This window comes from Tigriopus californicus, chromosome 12 (assembly GCF_007210705.1).
Source record: "Tigriopus californicus strain San Diego chromosome 12, Tcal_SD_v2.1, whole genome shotgun sequence".
Classification (NCBI taxonomy): domain Eukaryota; kingdom Metazoa; phylum Arthropoda; class Copepoda; order Harpacticoida; family Harpacticidae; genus Tigriopus; species Tigriopus californicus.
Window position 1 is genome coordinate 9,050,891 of NC_081451.1, and position 24,996 is coordinate 9,075,886.

At 39.3% G+C, this 24,996-nt stretch overlaps 4 protein-coding genes across 4 annotated transcripts; 2 read left to right on the forward strand and 2 right to left on the reverse strand.

Annotated features, from left to right (window-relative positions):
• Window positions 1–359: 359 nt before the first annotated feature.
• On the reverse strand, window positions 360–1,280 carry LOC131891263 (uncharacterized). The gene has a single exon (XM_059240795.1). It carries the CDS (start codon window positions 1,278–1,280, stop codon window positions 360–362), a length of 921 nt encoding a protein of 306 aa, XP_059096778.1.
• A 5,668-nt stretch (window positions 1,281–6,948) lies between these two features.
• LOC131891454 (uncharacterized) lies at window positions 6,949–8,067 on the forward strand. Its single transcript, XM_059241039.1, has 2 exons — window positions 6,949–7,117; window positions 7,244–8,067. Exons 1-2 carry the CDS (start codon window positions 7,063–7,065, stop codon window positions 7,720–7,722), a joined length of 534 nt encoding a protein of 177 aa, XP_059097022.1. The 5' UTR covers window positions 6,949–7,062; the 3' UTR covers window positions 7,723–8,067.
• Window positions 8,068–8,712: 645 nt separating this feature from the next.
• On the reverse strand, window positions 8,713–13,893 carry LOC131891455 (HIV Tat-specific factor 1 homolog). The gene is made up of 4 exons (XM_059241040.1): window positions 13,407–13,893; window positions 12,287–12,408; window positions 11,043–11,202; window positions 8,713–10,779 (listed from the first exon to the last, which is right to left on the reverse strand). The coding sequence occupies exons 1-4, from the start codon at window positions 13,780–13,782 to the stop codon at window positions 9,842–9,844; spliced, it is 1,596 nt and encodes a 531-aa protein (XP_059097023.1). The 5' UTR covers window positions 13,783–13,893; the 3' UTR covers window positions 8,713–9,841.
• An 8,065-nt stretch (window positions 13,894–21,958) lies between these two features.
• LOC131891699 (uncharacterized) lies at window positions 21,959–24,233 on the forward strand. The gene is made up of 2 exons (XM_059241324.1): window positions 21,959–22,693; window positions 23,337–24,233. Exons 1-2 carry the CDS (start codon window positions 22,033–22,035, stop codon window positions 23,915–23,917), a joined length of 1,242 nt encoding a protein of 413 aa, XP_059097307.1. The 5' UTR covers window positions 21,959–22,032; the 3' UTR covers window positions 23,918–24,233.
• Window positions 24,234–24,996: the final 763 nt, after the last annotated feature.

The following is a 24,996-nucleotide window of genomic DNA, read 5'->3' on the forward strand; positions in this document are numbered from 1 at the left end:
GTTTTTGTTCTGATATCGCCTGCCTCAGCCCCTTTTTAATGGTGTCCTCTATACCCATAACTAAGGATATGCAAAAGATGCAAATTTTGTTTTGCATGATTGGCAATTTTTCTGTTTTATGCGCATTGTATGTGTTTCGTCTCATTTACACATTTATTTGCATTATAAGCAAGTTTTTGACCAAACCTGAATTGAAGTTTTCTTTGACGTTTTTTTAAGTAGAAAAGCTGGTTACAAAATCAGTCAACTGGCACACCACTCTCAGGCCCTTTCCAAATCAAAAATAAAGCTGCACAAATAGAGGCTTTGGCATAAAATTGGGAAAAATTTACTAGTTGAAAAAACTGTGTGTTACGTTTTCAAAGCAATGCGGGTTTAAGTGCACTACAAGGTTGCCGTCTTGCAGGAAATATGTTGATTTCCTTCTCCATGACACGCCACACAAAAAAGTCCAAGGGGTTGAGATCTGGGGATGATGGGGGCCAGAAATCCTTGCTCCAGAACTTGGCCATGTGCTCCTGGAAGAACATTTGGCACCAGGTGGAGTTGTGGCTGGGGGCGCTGTCTTGCTGCCACACATAGTCTCCCTCTGGATAGTTGGACTTGATCCATGGCAACATGTGGTACCTCAGTACCTTGTAGTAGGCATCTGTGCCCACTTTTGCTCCCGGGTCAAAGAAGTAGGGGTGCATCTTCTTCCCATCATATGACCCCACCCCCAAGACCATTACCTCGGCCGGATGCTTTGTCCTGTACACCCTCTGGACATCCTCAATTGACTCTGCCAGCCAACAATTGTTTCTGTGGTTGACCACATGGTCAACAGCAACAATTTTCTTCTCAGAGAAGTTCTTCACGGTTGATGGCTTGCTCTTTATCCAATTCAGGAGTTTTTGGCACTTGAGCAGTCTTTTTTGTTTCAACTTTTTAGTCAGAAGATGCCTGGGGGTCCTTGCATTGCTGGCCGTGCCCAAATTGTCATGCACGGCCCTCCGGATGGTGCCCTCATTGACCTCAAAGCTGGTGGCAAGGTGACACATAGAAACCATTGGATCCTCACGGATCTTCTTATCCAGAGACTCCAAAAACTCCGGTTTTGGTTTGGAATTGTGTCCACCCAATCCTGGCCTTTGTTGGACACCTTCCCCCATGGCTTTGGAATGCTTGATATTGTAAACCATGGTTTGGGACACCTTAACAATTTTTATGATGTCCTGAATGGCCACATCCTCATTTAACAAATCCGACACCCTCTGCTTTTTGTGCAACTGCTCCCCCATTGCTTAAGACTCCAAAAAATCAAACCCGTCAAAACAAAGCTGAGACTCAGCTGATTACTTCGGAACTTAATTATAATGTCTCTTAAACCTGAAGTTTAATCATGATACGCATCTAAAAAACTTCCCGGTTTTGCTTCCGCACCCTGTAGTAAAAGGCCAAATATACTACTGTATTTGAATGGCTACTCTAATTTACCAAAGTTTCGAAATGTTTGGAAATTATTATTTTCATATGCTTATCCTTACATACAATTTCAAGTGCAAGCAACATCATGAAGAGGTTTCATATCAAAGTTGTGACGAATTGATGAATTTATGATTTAAAATTGTACACCCCGTCATTGATGCTAATTAGGAGAATGGGGGGCTGTGTCTATTTATATGATCAATCTGTTTGCGTCGAAAAATTCCAAACCAGTACTGCCAAGTTTGATCCCTATATGTTTTTTGGGTCAGAAAACGCAACTTATCTTGACTTGAAAGATTAAGTGGGGATCCAGCTTGACAGTACTGGTCTGAGTACAACATGTCATGGATGAAAGCTCCATTACTGTACAATGGCGCTCTTTGGCCTTTTATTCCTGGTTAGGCAACATTCACGCACAAAAAAGACTTGAAGATTGAATTGATGATTACGCAATGATGTCCAAACAATGCGCCTATCAACAAAGGATGACGAAAACAGTTGAACGAAAAGTATAAGAATATCAATGAAAATAGTATTAAAGTACTTGTGTCGGCAATCATCCGATTGTCACTGACCAACTCGCTAACTCAATTAGTCTAGGAAATGCGTTCCCTTTTATAGACTTGAAACCAGTTTTCTCCTGATGGAGGCATTCGTATTTTGGGCTTTTAAAGGCGATGATCAAATACACGAATAACCCAAAACTTGACGGCCTTTTCTCTACAAAGCTTAGACGCCAAATATTGTACTGTGCTTATTTAGTGAGCATTATTACCTGTTTGCACCCTTTCACTGGTAGATAAACAGGACTCCAGGTTTTGAGACTCAATGGTCATCATACCCACACGTTAGAATGATTCTTCTATGAATGTGGGCCATTTTTCTGCAGCTCCAGCTAAATAAGTATTTTTGGAATTTTCATTTTGAATTGTGCCGATGAATTGGCGAATGTACAAATCCGAGAAAAAGCCGTCGGAAAGGGTTTTGACAAGGTTCCATAAGACATTTATTTATCAACACATAACGAAATTCTTCAGCAAGCCTGTCTTGAATTTGACAAGTCAATTGCAAGCTTTGTCCCTTTTTGGGCCTGAGTTCCAGCGCTTAGTTCTTTGCACCCTTTATGATTTGAACAAGCATTTGGCAATGGCATAAGTCAGAGATTATTTGGCCGTCAGAGGTTATATACGGGGAGGGTACCTAGAAACTCTGGATGACCCAATGACCAGCTCGTGAAAACCGCCCAGACTTTGGTAGTGTATAAACATCAGTTTTAGTTTGAGCTACAAGAAGCTAAATTCCCAAATAAAAAAACCTGGTGCAAACACGTAACTAATTAGAAAATTGTGTTCTTTCAAGCTCCTAAAATGTAATAGTCATCCCCACAATCTGGTCAAGCTGAAGGAACCATTGGCAAATTATTCAAAGTCATCAATGCCCATGAGAAGATTTCCATCAATATCAGGTTCTCGTGGTCCTGAGAGTAGGCTTCAATACCTGAGAAAAGGTGAGCGAGACATGGATAAGTGCTTGTGCAAGACGTTTTGTTATATCCATAACTTCCGTACAACGTCATGCAGCTTTTCACTTTGTTGGGACATTTCCTCTCTAACTCACCCTAGTGTCAAAAATTAGAACATGATCTCGAAGTATGCCATTTTGAACGCACTTTTATTTGCATAATTGGCAAAATCTTTACGCACTTTTTGGACATCCTTACCGATAACTTTGTTCGCAAAGTCCTTAATCTCGTTTCTTCCCGAAATCATAATTCAGTTATTGCCCGTGGGATCTCTTCTTTCTGTTGCTAAGGTCCACGAAGGATTGATACTCTAAATTTTCGGTTTACCATAATCGTTGAAGATTTCAATGAGAGTGAGCGTTACTTACTTTCGATCGTGTAGACATATCGCTAAAGACAATTATCATTTTTTTGTGGCTCGACCTTAATCCCTTCAAAGGATAGAATATAAAAGGCACGAATTTGGTTCACTCTGAACGCTGTCATACCCATCCTCAACATCACAATGAAGAAGCTTTGATTTAGGAAATCTAGTAATGACCTCCCTACACCCAGGGGGAATTTTGCTCGTTAATAGCACAATATAGGGTTATTAAGGTCCAAAAATGTTGCCAGAACCCCTTGGTGTCCTTTGGCTTTAGTTAATGCTGTCTGTTTCCTTTTCTGGATTGTTAATCCTTACAATATGGCTTGAAAGATAAGAACTTTCCGTAAAACAGGACGTGCAGTGCATGAAACGTAGCATGATTGACTTCAAGCAGGAATTTGATGTTATTGACAGGGGAAATCTGACCTCGAAGCTTTTGAATCTTGAAATTCCTTGTCAGTTGGACTTGGTGTTGTTCAACATCTTGCAGATGATCAGAGGCCAGTTTTTTAGAGCTCGTACCTTGGAGTTAGGGGCTTGGACGTTAACCGGTATGAAACTATACTGGCCAAAAAGATGAGGAAATGCTCATTCTTAGTAAGGTCCAAGCCTTAACTCAGAGGTACGAGCGTTTAAAAAACTGGCCTCAGATGGTTTGTGAAGTAAGGCCCGAGGTTTTCGCCCAGCTTTACGTCGAGGAATGGTGTTCCTCAAGGTGGTCCTTGCTCACCCCTACCACATAATCTCTTTGTTCTCTACCTGCCCAATAGTTTTTCACATCAAGACAAGGGTTGCCAGGTTTTCAAAAAGTTGCTCCGCCATTTTGACATTCCTTTTCCGTCAAATTCCGCCACATTTGAATAATTGTACTTACTTGCAAGCAAAACACTATTATTAGCATTGAATGTTAATTAGGCCTTGAAAAAATGTCACAACCTGCAAACAAACTTTTTACTTTTTTGATCTGTTTGGTCGGCAAGCAAAATTGAGTCAAATTTCCTTCTTTTTCATTTTTTCACCATTTTTCCACTTTTTCGACCTTTTCTCTCACTATTTGTTTCTTTTTAGGACACTTTTTGCCTTGTAATTGTCAGTTAGGTCGTTACCTATTTCCTACATAACTTGTACCTTATTTTGGACCATTTTATATAGTTCTGTGCAGCATGATCAGATGAAGGATTAAATCTGCAGCTACAACTTTTTCGCATTCTTTTGGTTTGGGTTTTTTTTATGTTTTTTTTTTATGGCCGCAAAAATGTAATTGACGGCATAATCAAAATGAGAACTGTAATGTGCTTAGTTGTTGCCACTTAAGCGCTTTACAATATTTATCTCTATCAACGAATTGATATTGGTTCTTTATATGGCTTTTGCTACCCTTCAGGCACCCTAAAATGCACTTTGACCGCTTTAAACGCCACTTCTTCTGTCACTTTCTTCATTTTCTGTTGAAAAATACATGTTTTGAATTTGGTGTTGCAGATGATGATGCCAGGAGAGTAATTTTAGCCTTACAACTAACCCTTAAGGCACAACCATTTACAAAAATGTGCTTGTTTTGGATCTGGGACCCATGTAAGCTCATTGCTTTGGAACGGAATTAAAGGTTCAAAATTCCACCGCAATGGTGCGCTGACCTCACTATCGTAGTCTTTTAATACAGTGCACTAGACTAGTGCCATGTGTGCCTCACTTTTATAAGGTTCGCACAAACTATTCACTTGCTAGTAAATGGTATTCTGGATCCACTCCTGTTTTTTGGAGAAGGCGTGTACTTTTTGATATTTCGACTAATCCAGACTTCGTGCAAGGAGAAAATTTAGAGAGGTTTTAGAAAACAACCATCATTGGTCATGTTCAATGAAGTAATAACGTTTTATCCCCACCAAAACATGCATTTCCATTTTTCCTCAATTTGATAGGTAATTTTGGATTCAATCACAAAGGAGACATAACAAAAAGGAGACAGGGCTTGCGTAACGCTGCCGGAAACGCATTACTTTTCTGAAAAAGTAACGGAATATATAAAGGTAACGCAACGTGGTTTCAGCCCAGTTTAGTTTGTATCTGCTTTTATAAACAAGGGAAGAAAAATGTGACAAGGTTTCCTTCCAGGATTCTTCAAACAATTCCGTCTTAAGTTCAATGACTTACTTGCCACCGAAGAGATTAAATAGATAATCAGGGGAGTCATTTACATCACGTCACATTTAGTAAACGTTAAAAAACCGCATAAACGGTTTTTTGCAGTTTTAGGCCCTCTTTTTCTACTAAAGTGTCGCTAACAAGAAGGCGTTACTGTTTCTAAATAGCATCCGTAACTGTAAGGCGTTACTTCTTTTCGACAATGGTTCAAGCCCTGACTGTATGAGTTACAAGATCAAGATAGTCCACTCAATAAATGTTTTACCCTCATATTATACACAACACTAGTATTGTATTATTGTATTGTATTATTGTAGTATTGACTAAATATCAAATAGATGAAGGTTGGAAAAGATCAATGAAAATGGAATCACACGTGTTTGCCATGAAAATGATAGAGAAAGGGAAGAAAACTCCCATACTTGCAGATACCCTCAGATAAATCAGATAAAAAAGATAAAAAGAGTATTGCAACACGGCATCCCAAGGCTTTCTGTTTTCATTAGTTAGCCACTTTAAAGTTTAACTTTGTAACGCTTAAAAGTAAATAGGATATGACAATTTATGCTAACTCGTTATTTTAGACCAAAAATATAAACATATTTGTGTATGGCATAAATGACATCAACTTGCTCGTTAAGGTAAATACATTTTACCCAGGTTACCCAGGTTGTTTTATTCTTGTCTGAATTCAGACCTTCGTGGTAATATGAAGTGACTGTGAATCTCTTTGTGAAGATCATGTCACATCTGAAAGCCATGAAATCGAAACATTTAAGCATGCAGGTTTTAGTCTCCAAGTTTTCATTTTGTGAATCCTAATTTGATCCCAGGCCACCCAAGTTCATCCCTCTGTGCAGTATTTGACTTACAACATAAGTTACTGCTTTCACACCATTAAATGGTAAGTGAACCCGTGGCCATGCCTTAGAGTGAAGATATGATTAATATTGATTGTGACTAGGGAGCGAGAAAATACCTCAATAGGGCATACCAAGTGAAGCAAATTCATGCTTCACAAAAAATGTGGTCCATTGTTTCATGCCTTTTCCAAAATTATTGTAAGCCACTTTCCCTGGCCATTTTGGGGCATTCACCAGAAATCTGTATACCCTAAGTCAATGACACGTAGTATTTAATAGTGACCGGAAATATATTCAGGTTCTGTGGCCTAATTGATATTTCAGTATTCTGACCTCATCTATCAATTGATATAAAGTCTCATATTTACACTGTTAATTCTCAAAATGATGTCCAAACTTGGGCCAAGACGTTAAAAGATAATATTTCTTTCCTGGCGTGGCACCTACATGTAGAGGGTATAAATAGTGTGTGTAGGGTATAAAAAAGCAAAGAGGCCATTTAAGATTGACATGGAGATTTGAATTACCTTGCTGAGAGTAAGATTGTGAGGTGATCCTTCAGTTAATGAGTGCGGCGCCATGTGATGCCAAACAATGAAGATAGCCGATAAAAAGGTCGGAACAAAGCAAAACATGCATGTGTTTGGGCCCTTGCCACGTCTTTTGGCCTTCCATCCAAATTAAGGCTCAGTATAAATATGACATATTCCATACTAAGAATCACAAGTTCACAATTGCCACTTCAACACAACGGTAGGTTATTGTTTGCTCCATACTTCTTTTTCTATAAATGATTGTTATACAGAGTGTCTTGTTATATTTGAATGAATCTCAATTGCTTCGATCCGTTCTATTGCCATACTTTTTCGAACGTTATAGGAAAAAAAGTAATCATGAGGTCCATCGTGGGATCTGTCTCTCTGTTGGTTATCGCCGCTGTTATCAATGAGGCTCAGTGCCAATACCGAAGACCCATGGCCACCATTTTGGACGATGAATCCATCAACCGAGAAGAACTCCCATCTTTTGAGACCCTAATAAAACCCTATCTTGAGGAATGTTTGACAATGGACGACGCGGAAGCAAACCATCAGGGTTGCTCTATATTTCAAATTACGGATGACGGAGGATTCACCATTCCACCTTTTGAATTGTTTGTCCAGAAGGCGATTGACGTTTGCAAGAAAGCGACGGGAAATATAGCGGGGTGCACCGAACTTCAATCTCCCAATGGAGAGTATGTAATTCCATCAATTGAGGAAATGCAGAAAAAATTCCTGAGCGAATGTAAGGTTGTTGATTCGAGCGGTTCAACTTCCAATCAGAGCTCTTGGTGCAGACTTTTCAGACCAGAATAATTATCATCTCGCGATGTTTTCTCTCGTTCTGACGACAGCATATGAATTGGGTCTATGATTCAATTATGGTCTATCAAATTTAGCAAATATATCACGACAATGCAAACTTTACCACACGGAATCATCAATTTCAAAAAGACGTCGTAAACGGAAATTATTCGAACATGAACTGGTTTACAGTGTGTCCAGAAATTGAGTTCCTCCTCTTTTATTTGCTCTAAAACTGTTAGCGTAGGTTCAATGCATTTGGCTATGGCTTACCTGGGTAGCCACGCCAAGCTCAATACGACTTCTGATTCGATTGGTTGCACTTTGGTTGGACTTTTCTTGAATTTTAGCTAAAATGTGTCTCCCCACTTTTTAACGCTTTTGCTCGGAGCATCGAAATTGATTTCGACCGTCAAAGTAACTAAGTCCTTGTGGAGGTACACACATATGTTTTCGATTGGAGCCAAGTGTGGAGAGTTGCTGAGCCATCTGAACATTCTCTAAAACAAAGATAAGTTCCAATCCGCCTTCCCCAAGGCTATTAGTTATGGCTTTAACCTGGAAAGTCATTTTGCATACCAAGCCTAGACATTAAACAGGGTTTAAACCGGGAGGCCCGAAACAACTAAGTATTCTGTTGAAAATATAATCTCAAACATGAAGCCGATGACGGATCTTGTGGTTGATATGTAAGGCGGCTACTATTCTTTAGTTTGTTCAAGGGTGTTTAAATGAATCTTTTGCAAAAGAGGTAATGTTGAAGACGTGTAAATTCATGAAGGGAACTCAATTTTGGGACACACTGCATAGCCAACAAAGACAAAGAGTGAACTTTATACTTAACCCCTTTGCCTACACAAATATCTACTTTTTTTCAAAAGCAGTGCATATGAAGCGAGAAATATAAAATGCCGCTATACTTTATAGTGCGAGAACTTTACGGTCACAGTGTATAGCCTTGGTTCATTTGATCCACTTTGCACTTTATGCACGTAAAATATATCTAATAATAATAATCTTTTATTGCGACTCTTGGTCATGTCATGGCGTAAAAATAACAATAAAATAAAGTCTGATGTATATACATTATACAAAGGTTTGTTTATAAAACAAGAAAAATGTCAAGAAGGTAAAGGCTTTTGGAAACATCTTAACACTTACGAAAAAAGGTCATAGACCGGTGTTCTTATATCTGTCGAAAGTGTAATACTTGGGAAAAGAGTCCAATCGAACATGGAGCCAATAGACACCCAACCCAGAGGTAGAAAGCCAAACTGGCTGATCCCCTTGATCCTTGACCCTTGATCTCATGGCTTGGGCCACGGTACGCCAGAATTCTCTGATTTGAATCTCGTCACCCAGACGAACAAATTTGGCTAAATGGGCGTAACTTCCGTTATCTGGCATATTCTTAGGACAGGGTGTCACTAGTTTGGCATCCCTTCGCAGATTGTAGAATTGAACGACGTCTTTGGAACACACGTTAAAGTGTTCTTGGAAGGAATGGACGTCGCTTTTTTTAACACGGGCCAAAGTGGGCGAGTTCACGATGACAAATTCAAATGGTCGGGAAATTTGGGCCTCAGTCACAGGGGGAGTTTCAAAAAAGTAGGCCTTGAACTTAGGGTTGCCATTTCGAAGAACTTCCAAGAACGCACTCATAAAGTCTTGGTCATCTTGTAAAAGTTGTAGTACTGTTCCATAAGATAAGCTGACTTCGCCATTTTTGGCGTGAAATTGACTCACATCACGAGATAGATCATCTTTCACAAAGTGATATTTTGCCATGTCGAGGCTCTGATTTGGTTCGCATGCAAAGGTTAGAATGATAATGACGAGAAGGACCAATCCAAAGATAAGTTTCCAATTTTTGAAAGATGTTCCATCCATGCAGCTTCTGAAAAGAAATTGAAGTCTTTTTTACGATTTGCCAAAAGCTTGGGAAGAATGTATATTTCCCTCTATTTGTTTTTTTTAACACTATCCATCATCAACAGCAACAAATGCTTTGCGTCCAAGGAATATATGATCCGCACAAAATATGACATTTGGCTTGATTAAAACATCAGTTTGCCAAGTCTGGTGAGCAATATTTGTGGGTGAGAAGGTATCCCAGGCGATTCGACCGTTTTCATTTTGAGTCATTTTGAATTTGTTCATCTCTCTTTTTTTCTTGTTCCTTCTCACCACCTTCTTCCTCACTTTCCAGAAGGAACTTGTCCCAATTGGCTAATCGGGCTTCTTCCTCTTCTTTGGTCTCCTTGACTTTGTACTTGGTCTTTCCGTCCCAAGTTTCGGCACTCATTACGCGTTTATTGAAGAACAATCGGCCTTGCATCATCGATATGGCCATATCGGCCTCCTCGGGGGACTCGAAGGACACTTGAGCTACGCCCTCAGGATGCTTGTCGTACACTGTAACCTTCTTGACGGACCCAAACTTAGCACAGTGTTCTCTTAGTCGATCTGAGTACTCGAGGATCAAGGATGCATCCTTGTCGAACTCCTTGGGAACAAACAGGTTCTTCACTACAATCACTTTGTCCTTTTTGGCCCTTTCTCCGCGTAATTGGTCCACTTCCCAGGCTAAATACTTTTCATGCTTCTTCTTGAGGACTTCCAACTCCTTTTTCCGCAACTTCTTGGGCTTCAATTTGGCATCGTACTTCTCCCCTTTCATCTCGAACTTGGCTCTCTCCACCGTGACCTCGCTTTCGTCTATCTTGGTTCCGTCCAGGATTTGCAAGGCCAATTGAACTGATTCCTGTTTGACATAGGTACACAAGGCATCGCCTTTGGGCTTGCCAGTGGTCTTATCTAGGTATAATTTCACTTTGGGCTTGTTTGACCGCACATCAATCTCGATCATGCCGCATTTCGACATGAACTTTACAAAGCCTTCTTCAGTCATATCCTCGGGTAGACCACAAACATACACTTTGGTGGTCTTGTTTTCGTCCTCTTGGAACCATTTAGGCTTCTTGGCTTCAGCTGGGACTTCATCAACCTTCTTAATATCGGGGACGTCTGGTTCTTTTTCAGGTTCTGGACGCGTGGGTTCAGCTTTCCCTTGAAATAAAAAAAAAATCTATTTTAGATGGAAAATACATGCACGAAGGTAGCAATGTCAGTGATTTGCAGGAGAACGCATTTGCCCCTTTGTTCAAGTGAAATAGATGTATCTTAGATTACTAAGAAAACAATGAAGGTGAGATCGGACAAGCCTTTCATCAACGAGCGCTTGAATAGCCTCTGTATCTAATAGTTGGCAAAAAAAGACGATGCCTAACGTCCTCGTTCTTGTTCAGGGTGAAATTTCAAATTTCACTCACCGTCGGGTGTGAATCCATAACTGAGTTGATATTGGGCCATGAAGTCTTCGTCAATCCGAGGAAACCAGGCATTCTTTTCACGGTCCCATTCATACATCATCCCATCTTTTGCATCGCGATACAATTGGGCGCCACTCTCGGGATCTTGCATGTAGTTCGACTAAAAGTTCAAAAACATTGCGGGATTCTGTGACTATTTATATCACTGGTTACCGTTACAGATACTTTTTAGAAAAAGTAACGCAATACCGTTACTTTTGAAGAAAAAAAGAGGGCCTGAAACTGCAAAAAAAAGCATTTTTGCGATTTTTTAATATGAAGTAAATTAACGAGTTGACGTTAAGCCCTGATAGTTCTGATAAACCTGAAAGCAAGGTCAGTCAGGAGTAACCTCTTTTTTGGATTTCTGTCTTCCTTTTTCTCCATTTGCCTATTTTTGGCCGAGGCTCATTCCAGTTACAAAAAGGTTATATTTAAGTTTTAGAGTTAAAATATCTGTATAATATTTACTCTCAAAAAGGCGACACATGTAAAAAATTATTCAAAAAGTGAACAAATAATTCAGAAAATTTTAACAAATTCAATTAAACGTTATTGAAACTTTTTATTTCTGGATTTTTCAAGGAAATTTCAAAAAACAGGCATGAATATTCAGCCTCCATCCACCAATCATCTTTTTATGATTAATTTTTCAATGGGGCCAAAACGGTTTGAAGACCTAAATTAGTTTGCGATACCTAAACCATTAAAATTCGTGCTGGGACGGGTCCTAGACTCGAGCCCGAGTGCATTCGAGTCTTTTACCCAATTTGGAGAAATTGGCCGGACTCGAGTCTTGACTCGTCAAAATAAATTATCGCTTTTTTTCTTTAAATTTCGCTAAATGGGACTCAAAGTAAAAGACTCGAGTCCGGCCAACAATAAAATAAAATCAGTGGATTCGTACGAGTCCGACTTTTGCCAAACTCGCCCCACCACTAAACAAAAGTACATGAACTATGAAACAAATATCAATTATACATATTTTTGGAACGACGCCTTACTGAAGTAGAAGCGCAAATTACGTTAAAAAGAGACTTTTTGAATTGTATTAATTTTTCTCCCCTTTGATTTTGAAACAGAACACACACCATACTGTATATCTTCAAAATACAATTCTAAAAAACAGTCATCATATCGCAACTTAGCTGTGGCAAGCTAAACAGAAGACATTATGTTTTGTCGATACATTGATTAATGATTACCTTTTGACCCCAACCGGGCTGGGCTTTGCGCTTACGATAGGCCCTCCGTTTCTTTTCCTCCTCGGAAATCGGTTTCTCATCCGTCTCACTCTCCATTTCGGATTCTGATGATGAGGATGGATCTGCAAGAAAATTCACGAAAATAAATGACCACTCCATTCTTGATGTGCTTACAAATAATTCACTACTGAGAGTGACTTTCCAATCGAGCCAACGAAAGAGAGATGAATAATGATTTAATAGCAAAAGTGAATGATCGCAAATCGGGGGGGAGCTTTAATTAGTATACCTTACAAAAAGTTGAACCCAAAACATTTCTCACGTCTTTTTGGACCATTTAAATCGACTTTATTTCCACGTTTCGGAGGATTTTATTCATTTTCAATTCAATTTCCCGTCTTTTCATCTCTCTTCTGTACACTTTTGGCACTTCTCCCTTTCTGCAACTTTGCATGATGAAAAGATTTAGAGTTTTGAACTAAATCTTCGAAACTTAGGCAACTGTTTCAATGATTGTTTTTGCCTGATCTAGGATTTCTTGATCAAGGGTATCAAGCTACTAGTTGGGAAAAGGCAGCTTCTATATGTAGTAAAGTTATCAATACAACAAGGTAATTGCGCTCTCTAATAATAATCATGATAACAACCTTTATTGCCGCTCTTATCATGTCAGATTGTAAAATGCATAAAACTGCATGAATAAAATCAACACAAAAATCGTTAGAAGAATAAAAAAATGAAGTGGTCAAATGATTCTCTAGTCGACTAGATTGCAATATCCCACCAAAGATTACTAGATCTGTGGATTAAGGTAAATCATGAAAATCTGTCTTATTGCAGTACAGTGGGTTGGTCAGATTGGACAGATCCATTGTCAACTCCTGTCGTTGATGGAATTTAGGGATGGTCGACAGAGAAAACATTCGTTCATCTGCATTTGCCACTCCCCTTTGAAACACACGTCTGGGTCGATCAGAATTTAATCCGTTTTTCTTTTATTAACATGGAGTGTCTAATTTGAGTCGTGATGCAAAATGCGTAAAATGAAATTAAGGGCATCACGAAAAAAAGTACATCCAACCTCTGACCTACAAATGGTGTCTATTCACTAAATAATCACCTTTTGATGGTTCATCGTTCCCTTGATTCTCCTGCCGTTCCCATTCTTTCGTGTCCAGGTTCCACTTGAACTTGGTTCCCTTCGCGTCTGTGTAGCCATATGTATGTCCATCAAAGTCATAATCAGGTTGATCGGATGCGTAAGATTCAGGGGGATTGGCCGAGGCGTCTCCCGGATCTTTGAGCACCCAATCCGTTTGAGCCTGATTGAGCACATAAGCCAATTGGGTTTGAGGATCCGTGTAAGTGACTCGTCCATCGGGATCATAGCTGTAGCACGCCTCTGGACGCACCTCACTGGACACATTGGGTGGGGTATGGGAGGATGGGTCGGATTTGACCGGATCTCCGTATTCACTGGCAGCCACTTCTGTCATGTTATGTTCTCGGGATGCCCGAAAATATTACAAGGCATGGTGACCAGTATTAGCTACATGCCCGATCGGTAGTGATCGTTTTGGAGCCAATAGAAGCTTGAGTTCAACCTTGTAGGCATGAAAATGTAAGGAGGTTCATGTGAAAGTGGTTTTGGAGGGAAAGCATCTGACCTGAATAGAAATGATGAAAAAGTAAACCAATCACATAAGGTGAATTTAGCTTTTTGGAGGTAGATCTGGTCACCTTGTTTGAATCGAACGACGTTAGCGTATAAAGGATTTGTGTGGATTTGACATGTGAACCATGAACAAGGCATAAACGTTAAAGCATTTTGTTTATTGACAAAGCAATGTTGTTTTACAGAAGAGAAGATGCCATGAGAAAATAGAACCGGGCTTCAAACTTGCGTTTCACCAACCGTTATGAATTGAGATCCAGAATAGTGGCAAGATCAATAACAATAAAGCGGTATTTTTACCCTTTGATGGGTCAAAATCAAATTGGCTGTACGAAAATAAAAAGCAATCGGTTTTTGCAACTATACACTTTGTGTTCATTTTAGCATTATCTTTTCATCAAACGAATTTTGAATGTTCACAATTAAAGCGTGTCAAACAATGAATTCAACCATTCAATATCTGGTGGAAATAATTTTGCCATTAGGCGCAATTTTAGAAATTCGAATTCGACAGGCTGGTCTGTTGTAGTGTATAGAGGGATCAGCCGTACATGAAGGACTCCACTCAGCAATGGGTTTCCAGGACCAGGATAAACAATGTCAGACACGGCCAAAGTAGCAATGAATTTCTTTCCACCCAAACTTATCCTAAATTTCGCCAGAACATAACAAAAATCCTCCAATTTGCTCAAACATCATCGATTTTAGGTTATCTTATGGTTAAAATTCGTAAAAAAAAATATGTTTGCCCCAAAATGTCTAGAATAGTGTCCTATTCTGTTCAACATCACAAGACACAGATTGATTTTTTCAATATTATATTTGCATGATATGTAATATCACTTGCACATAGATCCATAATTTAACACATCTTAAACGAAATGGCATACTTCACAGGTATCAAATCAACGGGCTTTCAAGTAGGAATCCAGTTCCCTGTCCAGATCCTTGTCCGTAAGTGCTGATTTCTTCTTGAGGGCAACACGTCCTCCCCAATTGGCATTTCCTCCACCTCCACAAGAGGTCCGTATGGTCCTGACGACACGCCCTTTGGAACCTCGTTTGGAATTACTTTGTTCAGTCTGGCGCGTTTTGCGAATGGGCTCTTTAACGGCAAGTTGATTGGAGGTTTCGGACCAAGGGCCTGCTAATTGAATTTGCATTGCTTGACCGTTCAAGAGGACCCCCTGAAACTGCTTGATTGCTGAAGGAGAAAATAATCTCGGAAAGGATTTCAACGGGAATTAAGTGCTCTTTTTGACACAAGTCTGAAATTTAGTCTTTAGTCATCATGTGCATCAATGAAAGCAAACAAGCCAGTAGGAGTTCCAAGGAGACTTTTTGAGCCAGAAAAGGGACACAATGATTAAGCTCTTCAGCACATATGTCAGACTGGCCCCTGAATTTGGCACACCAATATGGTCTCCACCACTCAAGAAAGACATCATCTTGGTGGATAAGACGCTAAGAAGATTTACAAAGTTAGTCCAAGGTTTTTGGAACCTTCCCTTTGAGGAAAGATTGAGGCTCTCTTGAATCAGAAACCAAGGAGAGTTGACGATTGAAGTGTGATCTCGCCAACGTGTTTTGCTTTCAGCTTGGAGTGATAAGTATTGCTCCTGGGCTGAGTGCCAGCCTAGACTAGCTTGAAGGGGTAACTGGAACCACAAATAAGGTCACTTGGGCGAGTCCCGTGCTTCAAGAAGCCGTTGGTTAGGATGATGATCAAGGAATGGTGTTTCTGTAATAGGATTTTGTATCCCTGGAACGATTTGGACACACCTCCTTTCAGAATAGTGAAAACGTCCGGCTTTTCAATCCATGTCTTTTCTAAACCTATGAGAAAATGTCTTTCTACATTCCATCATAACAACGAATGAGACCAATGTGGCTCTCTGAGATCCTTCGGGAGCAACCAACCCATTCAGCAGGGTATCCTCAAGGGAACTAGTGGCAAGGCTAGTGGAAATCACCTGTTTACTTTTGAGCTCTGCGACCAAGGCCAGGGACTCTAAAGAGAGGAAACGACACGGCTTTCCCCTGACCGCCAAGTTAGGCCATTGCCTTGAATCAAGACAGTCACTCTAGTATCAATAAAACAAGATTATCCATGCAACATAGTACATAAAAGTGTTTTTAATTAAATAATGATCTTCTTGATATACAACTCCATCCATATACTAAATATTTCTGAACTAATTTTGAAAGTCAGAAGAATAAATAAACCCTTGAACATCAAATTAATAAAAAACAATCAATTTGTCTTTCAAATCAGTGAAATATTGCGTAAAATTGGCTCAAGGACACGCATAGATAGAAAATCAACAAGAATCATTTTATTAATTGATGGGTAATGTACACTGATAAAATATAAAAGAAATGTATGGAATAAGCAATTAAAGTGCATGCACATTAATGTTAACATATTAGAATATCTGGGATGGACAATTGATAATTTGGTCTAAACCCACACATTTGACAAAAAAACATCAGGCGGCATTGGTGAAAAATGAATGAGTTGTCTTTTTAGAGTTTAATTTCTACTTACTAGGAAGTTTGAATTAAAGGTAGGCATTATTGAAGGGGCACAGAGTAATATCAAAGTACAGTAGACTAGATCTCAATTTGAACTTTGGACTCCTATAAATTGTTTTTCTTGCAAAAGCTTCCAAAATACCAAAATAGTCAAATAAAACAGGTGCCATATCTCTTCAAATTATCATTTCATGATTATGAAGCATCCTAATGAGTTTAAAGAACAATATGTAGCCAGAGCTACAGTATGTCTACTTTTGGCTTGAGGGCCATTCCTAGAGTGAGAACCATAGTTTCATAACAAATGCGTCAAATTACTTGAAATTTGGTCAAGATGTTTCTGAAATAATTTTCTACAAATAATATTATTGGCAAAAGAGAATTTGTTGATTGTGTTTCGAGCAAATTCTTGTTTTATCAAGAAAATCGAATTAGCACTTTTCAGTTTTTGTACTTTAAGACATGTGTCATTTTAAGTTTATCTAAATGCCTGGTTTTAAGCACATACCACCAATGGTTACGAAAATGATATTAGTCACATATTTTGTTCAATAATTATGCCAATAATTGATAGTCAAAAATTTCAGCCGCAAAAGTTTAAGCCTTTCTTGGCGGGAAAGGTTTGGTGATCACAAAAAGGTGGTGTTTCCTTGCTTTAGTGTCCTTGCCAAGGCTTATCAGGAGCGACCTTAATGTTTTTCTAAGAGCTCGCCTACATTTGCATAAGAATAGGCCCAGATGAAAAATTATCAGTTATTCGCTACCGGTGTGCTCAGCAGCTCCTGTTGCATTAGATTTGGCGGGGACCTCGTAATTTGAAAGATATTTGCGAGCTTTCTCTGGAGGTGTACAGTTGTATATGAACCAGGGTATTGAAAAAAGTGTGCATGCTTATCAACCCTACACAGTCAAAAGTATTTTGCTTAACGGATCTCCCAAGCCATTCCCCCTTTCTCCTGGGCAAAGAATCAGAATCAAGCAATCACTAGTCACAATGACACGTGGAGCGGATTGAAAGTTTTGCAATGAATTCTTATTTGTTGTGACACCCACTCCAACACCACGTTATGGCAGGTAAAGGAGTTTTGGGAGAATGAGAAAATGAAGTATGAATAGGTTGAAAACAAAGTAATAAGAGGGCGGGTTCCATGTCTTGAAATATCTAAGACAGTTAGCTTTCAGCATAATAATTTGAAAGAGGTCTTCGATCTTACACTTTGTGGAATTACAATTCACCTGAAAATGGCGCGAATCAACGAGTTTTGTGTCTTGCAACACAACGAAAAGCTGATGTCCAAAGGTGCTCGGCCAACAACGATCTTGTTTCTCGATGATTTTTGTCCTTGATGTAAAAAACCAATTTTTTCCTCGATTCCAACTGACACGTTTTGGACATGGCTCTTGAATAATTCGAATATCCACAATATTTCATTCCGTAAAGATTTGCTTTGAACTTTCACCGAACTTTTTCGTTGGACTAGATCAATTATCCTCGGAAAAATTGGCCAAGGCTGCCAGAGAAAAACGGCTGTGGTAACTTTGTGATTCCAGGGACGCGCGTACAGTATATGATTAGAAGATTTGGGCACCGGGTTGTAAAATAACTTCGATCATAGCAATCATCTTGTAGGTTTTGAAGAAACAGACGCCACAATGTCAACATGTATGCCAAGAACTTCAACGAGAAATGCCCATAGAAAACCAAATAACTAGTAGAATGCTTAAGCTCAACAGGAAATGTACAGGATGAGCATGTTTTCAGGTCAACTGACGCTGGTTAGCAGGGGACAATGACATTTCGTGAAATCTCGCTTTCGGCAAGTTGAATTACTCCCATGAAACGTTTGTTATTCTTGTTTTTTTTTAATTACCTTTGAATCTTACAAATATACATGTAGAAAGTGCAGTAGAAAATAAAAACCTGCTTTTTTGGGCATAAGACACGTAACATGTCAAAAGAAAAAAGATGCAGACATTAGCAAAGCAAGTCATGTATTCTGTTGATTGGCCTTGTTTAGCACCACATCTCGAAAATGCAACAAAATGTATCCGAAATTGCAATGCAATGATGAGGCTTTCGGAATTTCGTCTCAAATCCAAACAATGCTCTTGACTGTGGGCGTTATGATCTCACCTTTACGTGATCAAGGTAATTCCGACACCTCTGGGGATCAGTCTCAACCCAGGCTTGTTCCTTGCCTTTCACTTGAGTGTTTCCACCACAAAACCATGAAACCTGCAACTTGAGCCCCGTCCTAACCCTTCAAGATTTCGTTCTTAAAAAAATGTGGTTTGACAGCTTGCTCAAACCCGTTTGAAGAAGCGTGCTAGAGGAGAGTAATGAGGACTCAGCGACCTTACGTCACAAAATGCACGCAAAATGTAAACAAGATACGTCATTGGTTGAAAGTGCGGGTAAAAGAAGTCAAAGGAGTAAGCAACCCCTGTCAAAGTGAAAAGGCGATAGAGGCGGGACATTCAAACTGAATGGAAATCATCATTTTCAAGATCAAAGTTTCAGATGTTCCCGTCCATAATTTTGTCCAAAAATATTACTACACTACGACATTTTTGTAGCCGTTTCAAAATCAATCACAATTAGAATCCTTTTTGCATCCTACTCTGGGTTATAAGGAAAAAACGTTCTGACCAGTACATAACTTTCAAGCTAATGTCAGCAAATCCCCTATGTACTTTAAACTTGATGATTGCCCGAATGCAAAACACTCCAAATTGCCCCCATGCTAGATTTCGAAAGAGATTTTTGCTCCTTCCGTTTAATGATCATGTATCAAACAAAATTCAGGGGCTAAGATTAATGCAAAAAAGAACGTTTCATTCACCTAACATGACTTCACTAAAGGATTGGCCAAAAGCAAAATTGGCCAAGCTTGGCAAATGATGAATTTTCGAAGCTGCCGAGCCACCATTGCTTGATAAGGAGTCGTACTAGGGGTTTCTACTCAGAATTTGGATGAGCGGTCAACGATTCAAATTTGAATCATAGTTGTCCTAAGCATCTTGACTTTGAATGGAACATTTTACCTACCAGCGACAGCTGAGACGAAAACATGCGATTGCAGCGCCCTTGATCGATTTATATATGAAGTTATCTATGGGACTGCCTTTCACCATGCAGTTCATAATCTGCGAGAGCGTTTGCAGAACCAAACCTTTGGATGGCGCACGTTTGTAGAGATGCCGAGAGTCACGGCCTATCCTTGTGAGATTGATATCAGCTTAAAGCTAAACAACAATGTGATAAAAGCAAATGGCTCCTAACTTTTTTGTTTGTAACCAACCTAAGGCTTGTCTTTGGAGGAACGTGAAGATTGTTGAAAAAAATGATGAAGAGACTCAACAATTAACATTGTCTGGCCACCCAACATTTATTCATTGTAGAAAATGACCCCCCAAACACCATTTTGTCACAATGATTCCTCAAGAACAGGCTGAGTACACTTAAACTCCTTTGAAAAGTCTAAATGAATTGTATTGAAGTAGTTCCGATCATCAAGAATTCGAGAAGTTTAATCAATAGACCTCGAAATGAATGCCAAAACCTGAAAAAACTGCTTATCTTTTTTAAACCAAATTTCTAATTTTTTAGCTATTTTTCCACTTTCTTCACTCTTTTTCGACTATTTTCTAACTATTCTTGATATTTGAGGACATTTTTTGCCTTTTTGTGTTCATTTTGGTCCCTGCCTGCCTACTTCTTAACTTGCTCCATGTTTGGGACCTTTTTATTTCTTCTTTGCAACATAATCAGAAGACGGACTAACTCCTCAGCCAGCATCTTTTAGCATTTTTTTGTTTGGGTTGTCACTGGCTTTACTAATCGCTGCAAACAATGTAATCCCTGGTATGATTGAAATAAGATTATGATTTGTCTAGCTGTTGCCACTTAAACTCTGTTCTACATCTGCTCTACCAATGAATTGAATGTATCAAATTTAACTCCTTTTTGGGTTTGGGAAAGGTTGCGAAAAAAGAGAGGTCGCACTTGAGCTGCATCTGTCTTCATGGGTTTGATCCGACCCCAAATTATTTTGTGAACAAAGCACCCCCAGCACCAAACAGTTACTGGGAAGTGCACAACCATGTCTGACATCTGTATCAAGTGGAAACATGTCCTAATGTCGAGCATGTTTTTTCGAGATCAAACTTGTTTTTACATATTTACACCTTTTTGAACATTTTCACAACTATTATCCAGCTTTGACTTTTCTGCGTGTTTTCTCAACTTTTTTGCCTTTTTGCCCAACTTTAAAAAACAATATTTCTGCTTAAAAACAACTTTTTTGTAGGTCTAGTCATCAGTGTTTTTTGCAACGCATGACTTTTTTCCAATTCTAAATCCATGCCGTTCCTCCGAAATAATGTTGTTCTTAACTAGGTAACTGACCAACTTCTGTTTGATCATTCTTTTCATGACTTCCCCATCACCGGAGTTAGGGAGATGGAAATAATATTTTTTGGGTTGCCGTGTATCCTTTCCATTTGAGAACGGGAGAACATTTTTGCATGCCTCCAGTCTTCTGGAACACGCCCAAGTCTCGCTTTCCCCTGCTTTGGTCTCAAGACCGGGAACGTTGGTAACCACCAGGCTGAACCCTCTTTGACCTTCAATTCGTCTTTGGGAATTAACTCTGCCTGCTGGGATGCAATATTGTTGTCCATTAGATTAAAAATAGTCCCTTATAAAATTAGGAAAAAGGAGACAAACTGGAGCAATATTTCAAAGGCACGGGGAAGTGGAAATGTCCTGTATCTATTATTCCTGTCTTAACTAGCCCTTGAGCCAACCTCCCCTCCCATTGGTGGTTCGAGTTGCAGAGAGTGGATGTTTTCTTGGAGTCAGATGCTGAAGAGGCGTTCAAGAATTCGAAAATCTCCGTTGTGAGACAATTTGATTCTCTTCAAAAGTGGCGATCCACTCTGTTTGTTGAGGAATTGCTTTAGCACGGATATTTCTACTCGGAGAACCTTACTAAAGCTCACTCCGACCCCTTCACTGCCATAGAATACCGAACACAAGGCAAAGTAGCCCTCATTTGCCGATGTGCCCCGTACCCCAACTGAGTTGGATCTGTGATCTGTTTCAGTTCCTCTTTCAGTGGTGTCTTCACGGCTAAATTGCAAAACGTATTGCTACCTCTTGAGAGGCATTTGGCATAATTTGAGTGTTTGCAAACCTGTAATAAGGAGCTCCCACGGCATGAGCAACCCAAGGTCTTTCATATCTGAGTTTGCATTTTTACACAACAGTTGAGTGACTAAAGCTTAATTCTTGATTTTGTTAAAAAATATGGCAAAACTTGAAAAATATCCACGGAGATACTATAAACAAGCAGGAACTGCAAATTTCTGCAAGCAACATTTTTGACAACTGCATTCGAATATTGCGTTGTTGCTTAACGCCATAAGCAATACTTTAGGATTAATCTCACGTCATTTATGACCGTCAGTTATAGTACAACAACCAACCAAGTTACAAACTATCAGTTCATTTGGAGATTCGCCTCTATTGAATATGCTCAGGATAGTTCCCATTTTTGCCTTTTTTGGAGCGGTGTTCCACAAAGCAAGCCATGGTATATGGATTACCAATTCAATAAGTGGACCAGGTTGTGGAACAAGTATGGAAATAGCCATTCATGGCATAAACTCAGACCCAACGAGGGCCACAGCTCCCTGTTCCTTCATGAAATTCCACATGAGTGGGATTGAAGGTGAAAGACGAGCCCATTTTGTTCAATCGCAAAAGACTGAAACAGTTCCGATGTCTGTAACTACCTCTACTACAATCACCAGCACAACAGATGCAACAACTACAACTACAGCCTCAACAACAACTAAAATGACGACTTCAACAGCACTACCAACAACTCCGACTACCACTACAATAATAACAACAACGACCACCATCACCACCACCACAACAACAACGACGACAACCACTACCACCACCACCACCACCACAACAACAACAACGACGACGACGACGACAACCACAACTACCACCACCAACACAACAACAACTACAACTACCACAACTACCACAACTACCACCACCACCACAACAACAACTTCAACAACAACGACAACAACTACCACCACCACAACAACAACAACTTCAACAACAACGACAACAACTACCACCACCACCACAACAACAACAACAACAACCGAAGGTCAGGAGTTCTGTATTCCCAGTTTTCCTTTAGTTTTTGAATTACATTATTACAATTAAAACTATACAATAATTAATTATAATTATACAAGAATTATACAATAATTCTTGTTTCAAGTAAGACAATGTGTAATCTAGGTGAGCTTTTTTAGAAATTCCATTATTCGTTCTCTTTACAACCTTGTAACTTTGGGGCTAAACGACCGGCTGCCTCTATACTGTAGTTGCCGAAACCAACAGGGTGTAAGTTCAGTTTCGCCTCTCACCAATATGGCTTTGCTTTATACTTAAGTTGTGCCCTTGAGTTGCCAACGTTACTAACAATTTGTGTTGTACATTATGTGTAGTTATCATGGTCTTGATTGAAGTGGTTCAAATACTAGAGCTTTGAAATATACAACACCTTGGTTGCCACATCAAATGGGCCAAAATGCAAGGTTGCTTCCGTATTCTAAGAAATTGAATTTCATAAAAAATTGGTCCCAAAGAGATTTTACCTTAAAAATGGTGAAAAAATAAACTCCAATATTATAGAAAATATAATTACCCTACAAATAAGCAACCTACGAGAAAAAGGAAACTCTACGGACATGGCTTCTTTCTTGAAGCATTGATAGGCCTGACATTTAGCTTCTGTGTTTCAGAAACCCTGGATGGTGGATGGTCCTTATGGTCTGATTGGAGTGACTGCTTCACCAATGGTACCAGAGTCAAGTATCGGAGCTGTACCAATCCAACTCCAATTGGAGCGGGTCTGAATTGTGTTGGGAATGAAAACGAAAGTGAGGGATGTGAAGTTCACTTCTCTGCTTATTATGTCCAAGATCAGAAACACACTGGATCACCCTTGAGCTCTCAGACCACTGCTGATGCACGTAAATGCCACAGAACATGTCAAATCAGTGAATCCGGATGCATTGCTTGGACGTGGAAGCAATCCGGGACTTGCCACCATTTCTCAAGCCATTTCGGATTGGTCACTGAAGATGGGTCAATAAGTGCTCCCGTGATTTTAAATTGCCTCCAAGCAGATACAGAATTCATGTCAGGCACATTTAGCCAATTTACCGAAGATATGGCTGAGGAATGCCAAGGACGATGCCAATTGAATGCCAATTGCAATTTTTTTTCTCATGATATTCGAGGACGGCAGTGCTATTTGAAGTCAGAGAAAATATTGGCAAACGATGTAGCTTTCTTTGTATCAGGTCCAAAACACTGTTGAATCACTTTAAAGTAAATTCAAGTACTATTTTGGCCGTCAAACTATAACATGATTGTGAAGGGACAAACTAAAGATAAAAACTCGCTCTAGCTTTGTCTACACTTTTGAACGAAGCCCTTTCTTTGGTTAATTTTTATTCACAAATCATTGTTTGAATACATCTTGACGGCAATTGGATTCCAAACTTTTTGAAGTCAAACAAAACGTCACGTATAATCTTATACCTCTTTATTGTCAGCTCCTGTATCGATATTACGTTGTGGTCTTTTTCTTCTGTTCCTAGATACTTGAAATACAATGAGGGAATTGACTACTGCTTCAATATTGTGCAATCATTATTCGCAAAATTAAAGCTCTGCTTTTTTATTAATAGTAGCCGTTTGTATAACATTTACCTCAAAACGAAAATACATTGCTCAATCTTATTCTTGTTTCAATGAAAGTTAACCTCTTGAAAGAATGATGTCTACCCATGTTTGGGGATTTAATTTTCGGCCAATATTTGCAAGACTATTTTATTTTTCAACTTTCAAAATTCGAGGACTTTCTTGCAAAGCTATTGGTATTCAATCTTTGGTGGGGAAGGGGTCAATAACAAAAGAAAGCTGAATACTGATATAACGATAAGTGTGGATACAACCAAACATGAGCTTACGAAACATGCCATATTTTATTGGCCATCACGACAAGAACGAACGTAATAACTAGTTTTCCCTAGGTTGCTACATTGAGACCCATGGAGTCTTTTTAGGTCGCATTTGCGCCAAAGCATTGTTACTGCACTAAAGGTCAAGGTGCGATTAAATAGCAATCAATATTTGCGATAAACATTTGTCTTCAAATAGCCTCTCACAAAAAGAATTCCTTTCAGTCTCCTTCTTGACAAACTCCAGCACAAAATGTTAACACATTCATCTGCCATTCTTTTTCCGATTTCGCTTGCCTTCGGGGCTAAGGCTTGAGTTTTGGCCCATCCGTTTCAATGTGAATCCCTGTGCGGTCTCTAGCTTCAAATAAAAAGACAATATGTTTTACCACTCTTAATAATAACAGAAACCATTTTTAAGTCAAGTCGTTGA